General features: G+C 38.5%; 1 protein-coding gene across 3 annotated transcripts in view; it reads right to left on the bottom strand.

The window, feature by feature from the left end:
- TSNAX (translin associated factor X) overlaps window positions 1–15,412 on the bottom strand; it is a 94,696-nt gene extending 79,284 nt beyond the window's left edge. The window contains exons 1-3 of one of the 3 annotated variants that reach the window (XR_010319405.1): window positions 15,198–15,412; window positions 14,640–14,744; window positions 9,333–9,447 (exon numbers count right to left, since the gene is read on the bottom strand). Coding sequence is in view for 2 of the 3 variants with exons in the window: in XM_064276657.1 (XP_064132727.1) it covers window positions 9,333–9,447; window positions 14,640–14,744; window positions 15,198–15,213 (236 nt within the window). In the remaining variant the exon portion in view is untranslated. The remainder of the gene's footprint in view (window positions 1–9,332; window positions 9,448–14,639; window positions 14,745–15,197) is intronic. The other 2 variants (XM_064276657.1, XM_064276658.1) reach the window with 2 other exon arrangements.
- Between the last annotated feature and the right edge of the window lie 1,425 nt (window positions 15,413–16,837).

Here is a 16,837-nt window from a genome sequence, read left to right as displayed (position 1 = left end):
CTGTGTTGGCATCTCCTGTCTGGAGGGGAGATAGGAGGGTGGAAAGGGTTGGACGCTGGCAAAATTGTCATGAAAGGAGAGAATGGAAGGGCTGACTCATTAGGGGGAGAGTCGGTGGGAGTGTGGAGTAAGGTGTGTATATAAGCTTCTATGTGACTGACTTGATTTGTAAATGTTCAAAGCTCAATAAAAACTATTAAAAAAAAAAGATCTATATGGGATCAAAGTGACAACAGCAACTCAAAAGGTTAGACATGAACCTTGGGGGGCAGTGAATTTATGTTAATGGAGGAAGAACAGCTCAGATGAGGGTGAGAATGGCTGCATTAACTTAAAGAATGTAATCAATGTCACTCAATTGTACATGTGGAAACAGCTAAATTGGTGCATGTTTTCCTGTGTATGTTCTCAACAACAAAATAAATTTAAAAACAAACAATGGTTTTCAGATATTTGACAACAGGCAGCATGGCAGATAGAACCCTCAGAGAAGAGAAATAATGATATGAGCCTTAAGATTGCTCATCTTATTACCTGGAGAAAGTTTCCAAGTGGCAGTACAGGAAAAGGGCACTTAGGTGGAGCAGAAAAGTCTCCTTGAGTAGATAATGATTTGGGAGTTCGAGGTAAAAGTGGCTAAAATTCACTGGGCAGAGTAACAAAGAGAGAGCTGCACAAACAGAAAGAGCTCCAGAGATCTGCAGAAGGTCTCTCCCATTCAAGGCTTCAGCTGAGTACTGATCAGTGCAGTCATGTAAGAAAAACCCCAAGATGGAAAAAGAACTGCCCAAAGTTAGCAGGCAGAGCAATGCCTGTAACTCACAAAAGTAAAAGCAAAAAAAAAAAAAAAAACACCTGAACTCACTGCCATCAACTCGATTCCGACTCACAGCAGCCCTCTATAGGACAGAGTAGAACTGCCCATAGAGTTTCCAAGGCTGTGTGTCTTTACAGAAGCAGGCTACCATATCTTTGTCCCATGTTGTAGTGGTAAGTTCAAATCGCCAACCGTTCGGTTAGCAGCTGAGGGCTTCACCAGGGCTCCTTGATCCATGGCTCACATAGAACTGGAAATAGTTGACTCACCACCAGCAGACTGACAATATAAAAAGTTATTAAATAAAGTTCTTTAAGCAAAAGGAAAATGATACCAGATGAAAATGTGAATCTACAGAAAGAAATGAAGAACACTAGAAATAGTAAATACGTGGCTAAATATAATTTTTTCCTTATGTTTTAAACCATATTGTTTAAAATGAAAACAATAATTTATTGTTGGATTTATAACAAATGTAGTAGTAGGCTTATTATGTGCTACTATTCAACAGTAGCTAAAAGGCCACAGTGATTGAGGGGAAATGAAAAGGTAACTATACTATTTAAGGTTCTTATATACTACACACAAAGTGATATGCAAGAAGCCCTTACTTTGCAAAGTACTGTGTTAAGTGAAACTTGTACACGTCGCAACTGTGACCTGGGTTTGTGAACTGTTACCACAGAACCATGCAAACAAAGACATGGTTCGATATGCAGGAGTTTCATTAACATAGTATGGAGCAAAGTGAGGACCACCTGTAATATTAATCGGTGGTCAACTGTCATAAGATATATACCTAAACCATAAACCACATATAAACCATAAAACAACCACTACAAACACAAGTATAGCTAATAAGTAAATAAAAGGGAATCATAAAAAATACTTAATCCAAAATAAAGCAAAACAAGAGGGAAATGGATCTTGGAGTTAATCCAACCTATCAGTAATCACATTGAATGTAAATGATCTAAACATTCCCATTAAAAAGCAGACTATTATAAATGGTATTGTTTTCCTCGTTTCCTTTTCATCATTCTCTTTGCTGGTATATAGGGATCCACCCAATTTTTGTATGTTTATCTTGTATCATGCTACTCTGCTGAATCTATTAGTTCCAGTAGTTTTCCCATGGAGTCTTTTGGGTTCTCTATGTATAGTAACATATCATCTGCAAATAGGATGAGTTTAACTTCTTCATTACTAATTTGGATGCCTTTTATTTCTGTTTCTTGCCTTATTGCTCTAGCTAGGACTTCCAACACGATGTTAAATAAGAGTGGTGATAAAGGGCATCCTTGCCTTGTTCCTGCTCTCAAGGGAAATGTTCTCAGCCTCTCTCCATTAGGAATAATGTTGGCCGTTGGTTTTGCATGTATGCCCTTTATTATGTTAAAAAACTTTCCTTCAATACCTATTTTATTGAGAGTTTTTTTTTATCAGGAATGGGTGCTGGACTTTGTCATATGCCTTTTCTGCATCAGTTGAGATGATCGTGTGATTCTTTTCTTTCATTTATGTGGTGGATTGCATTGATTGATTTTCTAATGTTGAACCATCCTTGGATACCTGGTATGAATCCTACTTGGTCATGGTGTATTATTTTTTTGATATGATGCTGAATTCTATTGGCTGAAACGTTGTTGAGAATTTTTGCACCTATATTCATGAGAAATACCGGTCTGTAATTTTCTTTTGTGATGCCTTTGCCTGGTTTTGGTATCAGGGTTATGCTGGCTTCACAGAACGAATTTGGCAATATCGCTTCCTTTTCTATGTTCTCAAATAGTTTGAGTAGTACTGGTGTAAGCTCTTCTCTGAATGTTTGGTAGAATTCTCCAGTAAAGCCAAGTGGACCAGGGCTTTTTTTTACCGGAAGTTTTTTATTATTATTATTACCTTTTCAATCTCTTCTCTTCCTATGGGTCTGTTCAGATTTCCAACATCATTTTGTGTTAGTTTGGGTAGGTAGTGTGTCTCTAGAAATTTGCCCATTTCCTCTAGGTTTTCAAATGTGTTGGAGTATTGTTTTTCATAATACTCTGTTATGATCCTTTTTATTTCAGTTGGGTCTGTTGTAATGTCCCCCATTTCATTTTTTATTTGGGTTATTTACATCCTCTCTTGTTTTTCTTTTGTCAGTTTGGCCAGTGGTTTGTCGATTTTGTTGATCCTTTCAAAGAACCAACTTTTGGCTTTGTTGATTCTTTCTCTTGTGTTTCTGTTCTCAGTTGCATTTATTTCTGCTTTGATCTTTATTATTTCCTTTCTTCTAGTGGCTGTGGGTTTCTTTTGTTGTTCTCTATTTGTTCTAGTTGTGTAGCTAATGTTTTGATTTTGTCCCTTTCTTCTTTTTTGATGTGTGCATCTATTGCTATAAATTGACCTCTTAAGACTACCTTTCATGTGTCCCAAAGGTTTTGGTATGATGTGTTTTCATTCTTGTTTGATTCGAGGAATTTTTTTATTCCATCTCTGATTTCTTCTATTACCCAGTGGTTTTTAAGCATGGTGTTATTCAGTTTCCATGTAATTGGGTTTTTTTTCCTTACTCTTCCTGTTGTTAATTTCTATTTGGATGGCATTGTGGTCAGAGTAGATACTTTGCAATATCTCAATGTTTTCGATTTTGTTAAGGGTTGCTCTGTGGCCTAAGATGTGGTATATTATGGAGAACTTTCCACGTGCGTTGGAAAAGAATGTGTACTTTTCAGCTGATGGGTGGACACAAGCTCCAGAGGATAAGCTAGATAACTGGGATCTTCTAAAAATTAAAACACTTATGCTCATCAAAAGACTTCACCAAAAGAGTAAAAACTGTACCTACAGAATTGGAAAAAAATTTTGGCTATTACAAATCAGACAAAGGTCCAATCTCTAAAATCTACAAGAAAATCCAACACCTCTACAACAAAAACACAAATAATCCAATTAAAAAATGGGCAAAGGAAACGAACAGACACTTCACCAAAGACATCTGAGCAGCCACCAGACACATGAAGAAATGCTCATAATCTCTAGCCATTAAAAAAAAAAAAAAAAAAAATAGAGAAATACAAATCAAAAGCACAATGAGATACCATCTGACCCCAGCATTACTGGCACGAATCAATAAAACAGGAAGTAACAAATGTTGGAGAGGCAGCGGGGGAGATCGGAACTCTTATGCACTACTGGTGGGAATGCAAAATGATATAACAATTTTGGGAAACGATATGGCTCTTCCTTAGAAAGCTAGAAATACCATATGATCCAGCAGTCCCACTCCTAGGAATATATCCTAGGGAAATAAGAGTCGTCACATGAATAGACATATGCACACCCATGTTCACTGCAGCATTGTTCACAATAGCAAAAAGATGGAAACAACCCAGATGTCCATCAGCAGATAAACTGTGGTATATACACACAATGGTGTATTACGCAACGATAAAGAACGATGAATCTGTGAAGCATCTCATAACACGGATGAACCTGGAGGGCATTATGTTGAGTGAAATAAGTCAATCACAAAAGGACAAATACTGTATGAGACCGCTACTGTAAAAACTCATAAACAGGTCCACACAAAAAAAGAAACAATCTTTGGTGGTTACGAGGGAGGGGAGGGGTGGGGATGGAAAAACACCTAACAGACAAGTGGAAACTCTGGTGAAGGGTAAGACAGTACACAATACTGGTGAAGCCAGCACAACCTGTACAAGGCAAGGTCATGGTAGCTCCAAAGACACATCCAAACTCCCTGAGGGACCGAACTGCTGGGCTGTGGGGACCATGGTCTCGGAGAACTTCTAGCTCAACTGGCATAACATAGTTTATAAAGAATATGTTCTACATTCTACTTTGGTGAGTAGCATCTGGGGTCTCAAAAGCCTATGAGCAGCCATCTAGATACTCCACTGGTCTCACCCCTTTGGGAGCAAGGAAGAATGAAGAAAACTAAAGATACACAGGAAAGATCAGTCCAAAGGACTAATGGACCACATCTTCCACGGCCTCTACTACGGTGAGTCCAATACAACTAGATGATGCCCAGCTACCACCACTGACTGCTCTGACAGAGATCACAATAGAGGGTCCCGGACAGAGCTAGAGAAAAATGTAGGACAAAACTCTAATTCAAAAGAAAGACCAGACTTGCTGGCCTGACAAAGACTGGAGAAACCCTGGGAGTATGGCCGCCAGACACCATTTCAGCTCAGTAATGTGTTCACCTTTCAGCTAAAGATTGAACAGAACCATGGAACAAAACAAGACTAAAGGGGCACGCCAGGCCTAAGGCAGGGACTAGAAGGCAGGAGGCAACAGGAAAGCTGGTAATAGGGAGCCCAGGGTTGAGAAGGCAGAGTGTTGACGTGTCGTGGGGCTGTTAACCAATGTCAAAGAACAATGTGTGTACTAACTGATGAGAACCTAGTTTGTTCTATAAACCATCTAAAGTACAATAAAAAAAATTTTTTTAAAGCAGATTGTCGGATGAGATATAAAAGCAAGAGAGACAAGAAATCCACTTTAAAACTAAACACAAATAGAACTAAAGGATGGAAAAAGATATACCCTATGTCTCATGTGGAATCAGCTTACTGAGAAAAAGTAATTTGGCCTTCTGGTCCTGGTTCCAAAGCCTGGCCAGGTAACCAACTTTTACCAGGATTAACTCGGGGACCCCTGCCCAGCCTGACCTTAACTGGTCTGATAAAAACCCTAGAACACAGAAGCTCAGATGGGGCTTCCTGATGCTCAAGAGTGAATAGAGGAGACGTCCTTTGAATATGGGGGCCCTGCACTATGGTCCTCCCAGACTGACTCAACCTGCGATGGTGATGGAGGCAGCAGCTGCAATAGTTCCAGAAGAAGCAGAGACAATGTGCAGACCTAGACAGTGGTAGCAGAGTTTAAAAGACTGAACCCCGGCTGAGAACTGAGAGGACTGACCAATAGCCAAGCCTACAAAGTGACATCATAGAGTTTCCTGTTTGAAAGTTTCCTGATGGGTTAAAATGAACACTGGTTTTTGAGAAACATAAGTAGGTCCCCTTTGGCATGTATGTCCTTTTAAACACTGAGGCCCCACACTGGGAACCCTCTTGAACCTCACCATTTGCATATCTTCATTTCTGTTTATATACTTCTGTTATTAAAGTTGTTATTGCAGTTATGTTGTTTCCATGAGGTTTCTGTGACCATTCCAATAAATTATCAAACTCAATAGAGAAAGAGTGCCCTGGAGAGAATGGCCAGTATCGGAAATGATGGAGAAACATACATTGCTGGTGGGATTGTAAAATCCACTGTGAAAAACAGCATGGTGCTTCCTTAAAAAGTTAGAAATACATACATGTTACGATCCAGCAATCCCACTATTAGGTATATATCTTAGAGAAATAAGAGCTGTGACACAAATGGAACACGCAAACCCATGTTCATTGCAACATTATTCACAAAAGCAAAAAGATGGAAACAACCTAAGCGCTCATCGATGAACAAATGGATGAACAAACTATGGTACATACACACAATGGAATACTATGCAATGTTAAAGAATAATGATGAACCTGTGAAACATCTCACAACATTGATGAATGTGCAGGACATTATGCTGAGTGAAATAACTCAATGACAAAAGGACGAATATTCTATGAGACAAATATTACAAAAAGACAAGAAAAGGTTTACACACAGAGAGACATTCTTTGTTATCAGGGATGGGGGGGAGACAGGGAAAATCACTAACTAGATGGAAGACATGTATTAATTTGGGTGAAGGGAAAGGCAATACACAATAAGGTGGACGTCAGTACAACATAACCAAGGCAAAGACCGCACTGGGAGGAACACAAGAGTAAAAGGAAACAACAGTAAATACTATTACATACATGACCCTGCAATAACAGTAATAACAGTAATTTACGAGTGGATACATAGGTAGGTATGTAACTTGAATACGTATGGGATGGCACATGAGAGTATACCCACGAGCATATACAGGTTTGGCAGAGGACATTTCTACATATGTATCTGTATGTATTACAAACATATTCATGCCTGTAGTAGAGCACATGAGGGCAAAGCTACGAAAACTTGTTACCCATAACCAAATACCTTTAAGGAAACGTGCTGCTTCCTTAAAAAGTTAGAAATACAGACATCTTATGATTCAGCAATCCCACTACTAGGTATATATCATATGGTGTATATGTACCATTGTTTGTTTATCCATTTGTCCGTTGATGAGCACTTAGGTTGTTTCCATCGAGGGACTGAGTCACTGGGAATGAGGGCTTAGGACCATAGTCTCAGTGGACATCTAGGTCAATCAGCATAACACAGTCCACAAAGACAATGTTCTATATCCTACTTTGGTGAGTTAATATCTGGAGTCTTAGAAACTTGCAAGTAGCCATCTAAGATACAACTAACTATTGGTCTCTTCCCATCTGGAGCAAAGAACAGTGAAAAAAATCAAGACTCAAGAAAAGAATTAGTCCAAAGGACTAGTAGACCACACAAACTACAGCCTCTACTCGCCTGAGACCAGAAGAACTAGATGGTGCCTGGCTACCGCTACCAACCGCTCTGATTGGGATCACAATAGAAGGTCCTTGACAGAATGAGAGAAAAATGTAGAACAAAATTCAAATTCATAAAAAAGACCAGACTTACTGGTCTGATAGAGACTGGTAGAATTCCCGAGACTATGACCCTTAGATACCCTTCAAACCTGGAACTAAATCCACTACCAGGGATCACCTTTCAGAGGAACAACAGACAGGCCTATAAAGTGAACAGTAACACCTGTGAGGAACATGCTCCTCAGAACAATCAATCATACAAGACCAAAACAGCAGCATCTGCCCCAAAACAAAGTTCAGAAGACAGGAAGGGACAGGAAAGATGGGCAAATAAAAACAGGGAACCCAGGAAGAAGGGGGTAGAATGCTGTCACACTGAGGGGACTGCAACTAACGTCACAAAATATATATAAATTTTTCAATGGGAAACTAATTTGCTCTGTAAACTTTTACCCAAACCACAATAAAATGTTTAAAAAAAAGAAGAAGAAGACATGGTAAAGTTGGAGAACAGGGGTATTATTTTACCTATGCCATGTAGGAACCAGCTTTATGGTTGGAGTTATCATCACAGAACATCTACTAGATAGACCATATTCTGGACCAAAAACATGTCTGAGTAAATTTAAAAGTATTCAGTCATAAAAAGTATGTTCCCTGATCACAATGGAATTAAATTAGAAATGAATAGAAAGGTGTCTGGAAAATTCCCAAATATTTGGAATCAAATAACCCTCAGGTCAAAAATGAAATCAACACAAAAATTAGATAGTATTTTGAACCAAATAAAAACGAAAACACAATGTACCAAAATTTGTGGTATGCAACTAAAGCAGTACTAAGAGGAAATTCATAGCACTAAGCACTTAGGTTCTTTGATATTAGCTTCCACCTCAAGAAGCTAGAAAAAGAGCAAATAAACTCAAAGATAGCAGAAGAAAAAGTAAATAGAACAGAGTACAATAGAAAACTATGAAAAAAATTAAAATTAAGAATATCAGTGATACCAAAAGTCAGTTCTTAAAGATTGATAAAATTGATAAACCTCTAGCCAGAGTAGCTAGAGAAAAAGGAAGACACGATTTGCCAGTAACAGGAAAGAAAGAGAAGACATCATCACAGATCCTACAGACATTAAAAGTAATATCATGAACAACTTTATGCCAATAAACTAAAAAACTTAGATGAAATGGACAAATTTCTTGAAAGATAAGCCACCAAGGCTTGCTGGAGAAATCTATATTAAAGAAAATGGATTTGTAAATAAAACATGAAATCTGCTAACTGACATAAAGTGATTATGTACTGTACTGGCTGGTTTCCTTCATAAACTATTATTTTTCTGTAGTTTATAATTTTTCTGCATCAGTTTACTAATCAAAACTGTATTTACAATATGATCACAACTATGATAAAAACAGTACATTAAAATAATCTGCTCACTAGTAGTGGCTATCTAATGTTGCAGAAATATACTAGATTTAGCAATATGAAGGTAATGAGGGCAATTTCAATAGCCATGAGGCAGAAAGCGATTGGGAAATGAGTTGAAAATGAATGGGAAGGATTAACTGGGTTTTTAACATTTATGTAATATTAAAATTTTAACACCTCTCCTCTAAGTAAAGCTTTAATATAAGAGACTCTAAAAAACCACAAAAATTTAGTATCATTTCACAACTTTATTTTAATGAATGATCTTAACACAACACAATAACTGTAGCTGTTATGAAAGTAAGAATTTTCCCTTCCTATTTTCATTAAAATGTTTATTCTTAAAATATACCTTCTACTGATTTTCTCTGATCCCTGATCCCAATGTTCACAAAATGAGCCACAGAATATTCTAACAGGTAATTAGAATATTTATACCTTTGAAGTATAAAGCATAAATTATAAACTGTATCAACCTACAACAACTTTTAAAGGTATTTACTCACCTTGTAATCCTATGGAGGAGAAAAATTGTCCTTTTACTTTCAACAGTTATATCCCGACTAAGTTTCACAAGTCTTTCATATTTGTCATGCCTTGCATCGAGTTCCTGCTGAAATGCTGAGAACAATTATAATGACCATAAGGATTCATATTCTATATCTGAAGCCTATCAAACCATATAAAAGAATGCATATGACAACGTAAATGAGGACAACGGCTGTAAACATCTGCCATTATTAAGGAATAACACAAGTAGAATGTGGTAGCGATGACACATTCAAACAATCTCTATCACTTACTATTTACAATGCTCTTAACTGTCCAGTGTGTACCACTAAAGCATTAAAGGTCCAAATATTACTCCACTTGTCTATAATGGTACCAAATGGCTAAACCTTTAAAAGTAAGTACCCACTAATCTTCTTCTTCAAACGCCAACGATGCATAGAAACACACAAAGTCCTGAATCTTTGGAGATTTTTAAAAAATCTGTAGTCTACTGAAATAGCATTAGTCTAAGAGAAATATGTAATAAATTTCTTAAAATTACTACAGTATGTGAATTTTATTTCCATTTTTAAATAAATATTGAATAACAATCTAATTAATCCATTATCTAAAATTTACATTATCTTACCATGTAGTAACACTGCGTACATAACCACACACGTGGGAAATGCTAAACTATTTTAAAGGTTATAAAAGAAAAGATTGAAAATAAAATTTACAACCATTATGTGAGTTGGATTTGTGATAACTAGAAGACTAAATCATTAAGCAGTTCTGCAATAGAAAGAATACTGTGGCAGAGTTCATCTGAAAACAATGGGTAAGAAACATTATAACGCGCGTGTAAGTGGTTACATCAGGAAAAGCTCAACTGAAAACTGAGACAAGTCACAATGCAAGAAATCTAGAAAAAGGAAAATTAAACTAAGAGAACTAGCAAGTAAGAGTTCCTGAGAAAAAAAGGCTGAATGCAAACTACTGTATCCAGTTAAACCCACTGCCATAAAGTCGATTCCAACTCATAGCAACCCTGTAGGGTTTCCAAGGTTATAAATCTTTACAGAAGCAGACTGTCACATCTTTCTCCTAAGGAGCCACTGGTAGTTTCAAACCGCTGACCTTTCAGTTAGTAGTCAAGCACTTTAACCACTGTGCCACCAAGGTGCCTTCATTCAGTTAGGTTCTACAATATCTTTGATGATTCAGCACTTTTCATATAAATTAACCCTCAATATGGAAAACTGTGATAGTGAACAGAAGCTCCCCATAACAGAATATTATAAACCACAAGAAAATTTATTTATTTCATTCCTCTTTTTTCCTATTTGAATATAGAACAAAGCGTTTTTATAATTCTAACATGGCAGTAGATGTTCAGACAATATTTCTTGAATGAATGAATGCTTGCTGAATAGGTGGCGAAGTGGTTTAAAGCTCGGCTGCTAACCAAAAAGGTTGGCAGTTCGAATCCACCAGTCGCTCCTTGGAAACCGTACAAGTCAGTTCTACTCTTTTCTATGGGGTCCTTATGAGTCAGAATTGACTTGACAGCAACAGGTTTGGTTTTTGGTTTTTTAAGAGCATATGCTACGCTTTGAGATAAACCTGGTTCTTTACTAATGATGTGCAACCTCCTGATAACTAAAAAGTTTTTGAAAAGAACAAATCCACAGCCTGTTAAGTGTTGCCTCTAACATGGAATGAATAAAGTGTTTTACACATTACTTTTCAAATATATGCTGATGCTGCTGGAATATAATTTTTCATAAAAATATTAATATAAATTAATTTAAAGCACTGCTTAATCTGTCTTATCATCATCATTGCTACCATCTTAATCTACGTGACCCGTTTTATGTACATGGAAATACCTCTTACCTCATTTCTCTGCTTCCACTTACTCTTGCCTTTCTATAGCTATCAGAATGTTTTTTTTTATAACATATTTTTGTTTTTAGGATTCTAAAAATATGTTTTAAAAAAAGCATTCTAATGACTCTGCCATTATGTATCAAGAAATACACATAACAGTGGTCACTGGTGGCATAGTGGTTAAGAACTATGGCTGCTAACCAAAAGGTCGGCAGTTCAAATCTACCAGGTGCTCCTCGGAAACTCTATAAGGCAGTTCTACTCTGTCCTATAGGTCACTGTGAGTCAGACTTGACTCGAGGACAATGGGTTTTAATGGCTCTGCGTTACATTTAACAAATTCCAAACTCCTTATAAGGCCTCACATAATCTGGTCCTTTGCAATAATCGGAAAAGGACACATCATCACTTAGGCAGTATTCCAGTCAGGATGCATACCTGAATCTAATCATGAGAAAATATTAATCAAATCCAAGTTGAGGAATATTCTATAAAATAACAGGCTTAAATTCTTCAACAATACTGACATGAAAGACAAAGAAAGGCTGAGAAATTGCTCCATATTAAAGAAAGCTAAAGAGACATGAAAACTTAGTGCAATATGGGATTCTGGACTGGATACTGGACTAGAGCGAAAAATTCTACAAAGAACATCATTGGGACAACTGACAAAACATGTACTGAGGGTTAAAGTATTGTATCAATGTTAAATTTCCTGAAAGTGATACATGCACTGTATCCTTGTTCCTAGAAAATACGTTCTGAAGTATTAAGAGGTAAAGCGGCACAATGTACGCAATTTATTCCCAAATGGTTCAGAAAAAATAATGTGTGTATATATATAAATTTATAGGAAGACTGATAAAGCAAAAGGGGTAGTATGTTTAAAACTGGTCAATCTAAGTAAAGGCTAAAAAGAGGTTCTCTGCACCATTTTTCCAATTTTATAAGTGTGAAGTTATTTCAAAATAAAAAGCTAAAAAGAGAAAAATATGCCTTTACTTACATGAATTAACAATGCTAAAATATTTATCTGCTGACTCTTTGTTAATTTAACTCTGCACCTTCAATAGCAAAGTAATTGGTAAGACATTAAAAATCCAGAAGCGCCACACAAAAAATCTTGGGTTTAAGTTTACGTCTAACAAAACATACTATCTCATTAAATTTCTTCTAGAAGCTGGTGTTTCTCATTAAAGACCTTCCATGGAAACCTTTCCTCCTTTCCGAAATCTCCTGACACATAAGTAAGCTTTCATTTACATTAAACTTTTACAAAGATACTTGATAAAGCTAACAAGAAGAAAGTGAAAAACGAGAAATGATCTGAACTTTCTTAAAATACAGGCTGCTGGAAGGCAGAAACACAAATTTCACTTAAAAATATTAATGCTATGCACAATAAAGCAATTATTACTTACTAAATAAAAATGAAGAGCACAAAATCATCTTATATATTTCCAAAGTACCTGGAAATCAGAGGGCTCTGCTAGGAACCAAAAAATTATTTTCTTTAAATATAGGTATGCCTTAACCGAGTTTTACCATTGGTAGATAAATTTTTCACTTAATGTTATATGATGTATATTTCTATAAGGAGTAACTTTCACCAAGTTGTTCCATTCAATGACCTCTATTGGATTATAGAATTCTTGTCCCTGACAATGTCCAGAAGGCTGTACTTACTCACCTCACAGAATGTGGCAAAAGTGACAATGTATGATAACTGGGATTAGGATATAGAGGGGGATGTGGTTTCCAACTTCCTCTCTCTCTGGAGTCACTCGCTCTGGGGAAAGCAGATGCCAAGATGAGGACACACAAGCAGTCCTATGGAGGAGTCCACATGGAGAGGAACAGAAAGCTGTTTGTTGGCAGAAGACCTCATGTGCCAACAGCTGTGGATCCTCCAGCCCCAATCAAACCTTCAGATGATTACAGGTCAGGACCAGCTAAGCCTCTACCAGATTCCTAAACCACAGAAACTATACAGTATATAAGGTAGTGGATAAAGGAGAATCCCTGAGTGGTATAAATGGTTAACACCCACAGCTGCTAACTGAAAAGTTGGAGGTTTGAGTCCAATCAGTGGCATCCCAGAAGAAAGGCCTGGTAATCTACTTTAGAAAAAATCAGCCATTGAAAACTCTATGGAGCACAGCTCTACTCTGACATACATGAGGCTGCCTTGAGTTAGAATCCACTCGACAGCAACTGGGTTTGTTTTTTTTTTTTTTTAAGTGGATAGAGGAGGACAAGAAGAAGGAGAATTTTGTTTTTCGGTTTTGTTTTGAAATGGAGAATAATTTGACCAAGTCAATATGGTAGAAAAAAGGGCCTTGAAAGTGTAAAATATGAGTTCCCACTACGTAGAGTGCTACAAAGACAAAAACAGAGATACAGTTCCCATCATTAAAAAAATCTACTTGAAAAACAAAATACATTTACATACACACACACACACACACACACACACGGAGCCCTGGCGGCGCAGTGGTTAAGCATTCGGCTGCTAACCAAGAGCTCAGCAATTCAAACCCACAAGCCAATCCTTGGAAACCCTATCAGGCAGTTCTACTCTGTCCTACAGGGTAGCTATGAGTCTGAATAGACTCAACGGCAATGAGTTTGATTATGATGTGTGTGCGTGTGTGTCCATATACATATGTACGTATGTATACGTATACATATACACGTATATGCGTGGAAACCCTGGTGGCATAGCAGTTAAGTGCTACAGCTGCTAATCAAAAAGTCAGCAGCTCAAATCCACCAGGCGCTCTTTGCAAATTCCATGGGGCAGGTCTACTCTGTCCTATAGGGTCTCTCTGAGTCGGAATCGACTCGACAGCAACAGGTTTGGTTTTTGGTTATTAAACGATACCATGTAACCATATACATATATGTATATGCATATACAGACATACGCATATATACACACATATAAACATATACGTATATATATAACTCATTGTTGTCAAGTCAATTCTGACTTAGAGTGACCCTACAAGACACTGCAGAACTGCCTCATAGAGTTTCCAAAGAGCACCTGGTGGATTCGAACTGCCAACCTTTTGGTTAGCAGCCGTAGCTCTTAACCACTATGCCACCAGGGTTTCCAGTGTATAATAGACATGAAAATGTTATCAGGTACACAACACTTTCTAACTATAAGGCAAGTCTGATGTTACCTAATGTTTACCTGTAGAACTAGAACCAGGGAAAAAAAATCAAGATGTTTGGAATTCAGACTTTCAGGACAGACCTAACACCATCATAAAGCCTCCAGGAAAATTAAAAGGTTCACATCTACACATCTTAGCATCTTAGAGATTGTTTTGTGGTACACAACATGGCTAAACAGTTTTTTTTTTTTTTTTTTACAACATCTTAGTTCTCTTCCCTTTGCCAACTTACAAAGAACTTACATTTGAAAGCCAACATCACAGGTGAAGATGAATTAACATCCTTCCCTTCTCGTCTTTGGTTATGAGGGAAATTTTCGTGCTTCCTTTTCCTGATCCCACCTGATCCTTATGCAGAGATGAAGAAAAAAGTTGGATAAGGCTCTTCCATCACAAGAGCTGACCAAACGATATAGGCAAATCCCTTTCTTCCTTTAAAACAACATACCCACTGTACCCTCAACTTAGATGATTTTCAGAAAAAATAAATAAATAAGCCCTTCCTCTTCCCCCAAACCTTAACTTCACCCCACCCAGACCTCCCGACGGGTTTCTTGAACTGGCATAATGTGGAGCAATCACCGAACTCGGATAAAATTACAGCTCGAAAATTTAAGAAAATAAGGGATTTGAGTAAGGTCTATCCGGCCTAGGAAAGCACCAGAGCCGCCGCCACCACCACGACCACCCCTAGCCTCCCAGGGAAGAGGGCATCCCTCAAGGGTGAGAAGTTGAAAGCCCGAGAAAGAGGCTGGAGAGCCTTCCTCTGAGAAAATCACGCGTAAATGCTGAGGACTTCACCTTCTTTGTTGCTCATGTCTTCCCGGCCGACGATGAGATGAGCAGAGACTGAGGGCCTTAGAGCGAGCCGGGGAGCGGAAGGCGCCGGCCTCTGGCACCTGACCGAGCCCTAAGAGGAACGTCCGGTGAAGCGCTGTCTGCAGCCGGCCTATGTCAACGCAGTAGCCAGGAACGCGCGCCGCAGCGGCCCAGGTCTACCCCGTCGCCCCGCACACGCACTTCCGGCCTACTCCCCGCCCCATCCCTTCGCCGCTGGCCCCGCCCCCGCGCTCCTGAGGTCCTCGCGCCGCGCGCCTGTCTGCTACGGTGCCCGAAGCCTGACAGGCGCGCACTGTTTAAAAAAAAAAAAGCGATGTGACCTGCTGGAACTGAGATTTGTGTGACAGCGTGAGGGCAGCGAAAAATGTACGTGATTTTTTTTTTTTCTCAAGACACGTTTAGAACACCCCAACTTTCTCTCACCATAGGCCCCGCTTCCCGCGCGGTGCGTCGCGGGGGTTGAAGTTCCGGCGGGGAAGCCTGACTGCCGCCCCTTGTGTCGGGGTCTTAACGAACGGAAAGCCTTCTGTGGGCTAACCTTATAGACTTAAGTTTTTGGGTTTTTTTTAACTTCCCATTTCTGAGCGTGACTCCAGGCGTTAAATGATGCAAATCTGCAAATCATAAGTAAATTATTTTCTTTGGTGAAGATAAAACCTGCCCTCTCCTCACTCTTCTCCTGCCTGTTTTCCACTTCTCATTCCTACCTTTCTCTCGAGACTTCATTCCCTCCCCCTTTTTTTTAAATTGTAGTAAAATATATGTATAACAAAACGTTTGCCATTTTAATCATTTTTAAGTTTATGATTGAGGACATTAATTATCATAACCACTATTTTCAAATGTTTTCATCCTTTTAAACAGAAACAGCACTCCCCTTTCCTCTCCCCCCAGCCCCTGGTAACCACTAATAAACTTTGCTTTCTATGCGTTTACCTGTTCTAGATATTTCATGTAAGTAGGTCATACAGTATTTGTCTTTTTGTGTGGCTGACTTCACTCAGCATAAAGCTTTCAAGGTTAATCCATGTGGTACCATGTATCAGAATTTCATCTCTCTTTATGGTTTCACTCTATTTCTGGATCTCCTAAACCAGACTGCTTGTTTTCAACTTTGTCTTCACTAATTAGTGGCTGTGAGACCCTGAAGAAGTAATTAACCTCTATGCCTCAGTTTCTTTATCTGTAAAATAAACCAGAACTAGTCGCTGTGGAGTCCACTGTGACTCATGGGAACCCCGTGTGTATCGGAGTAGAACGGTGTTTCAGAGGGTTTTCAGTGGCTGATTTTTGAGAAGTTGATCTCTAGGCCTTTCTGCCAAGCATCTCCAGGTAGACCAAACTTCCAGCCTTTCGGTTAGCAGCTGAATGGGTTAACCATTTGCACCAACACCCCAAAACCCCTATCTGTAAAATAGGCATAGAATAGTTCCCACTTTGTGGGATTATTTGGGTATTTAACGAGTTAATACTAAGGTGCATAGAAGAGTGCCTTTCATATACCAAAAACCAGACCAAACCCATTGCCATCTAGTTGATTCCAACTCATAGCGACCCTTTAGGACAGACTCATAGGGCTTCCAAGGAGTGGCTGGTAGATT

This window comes from Loxodonta africana, chromosome 25 (assembly GCF_030014295.1).
Source record: "Loxodonta africana isolate mLoxAfr1 chromosome 25, mLoxAfr1.hap2, whole genome shotgun sequence".
Taxonomy (NCBI): domain Eukaryota; kingdom Metazoa; phylum Chordata; class Mammalia; order Proboscidea; family Elephantidae; genus Loxodonta; species Loxodonta africana.
The sequence above is the reverse complement of the archived record's forward strand: the minus strand, read 5'-3'. Positions and strand labels throughout refer to the sequence as shown.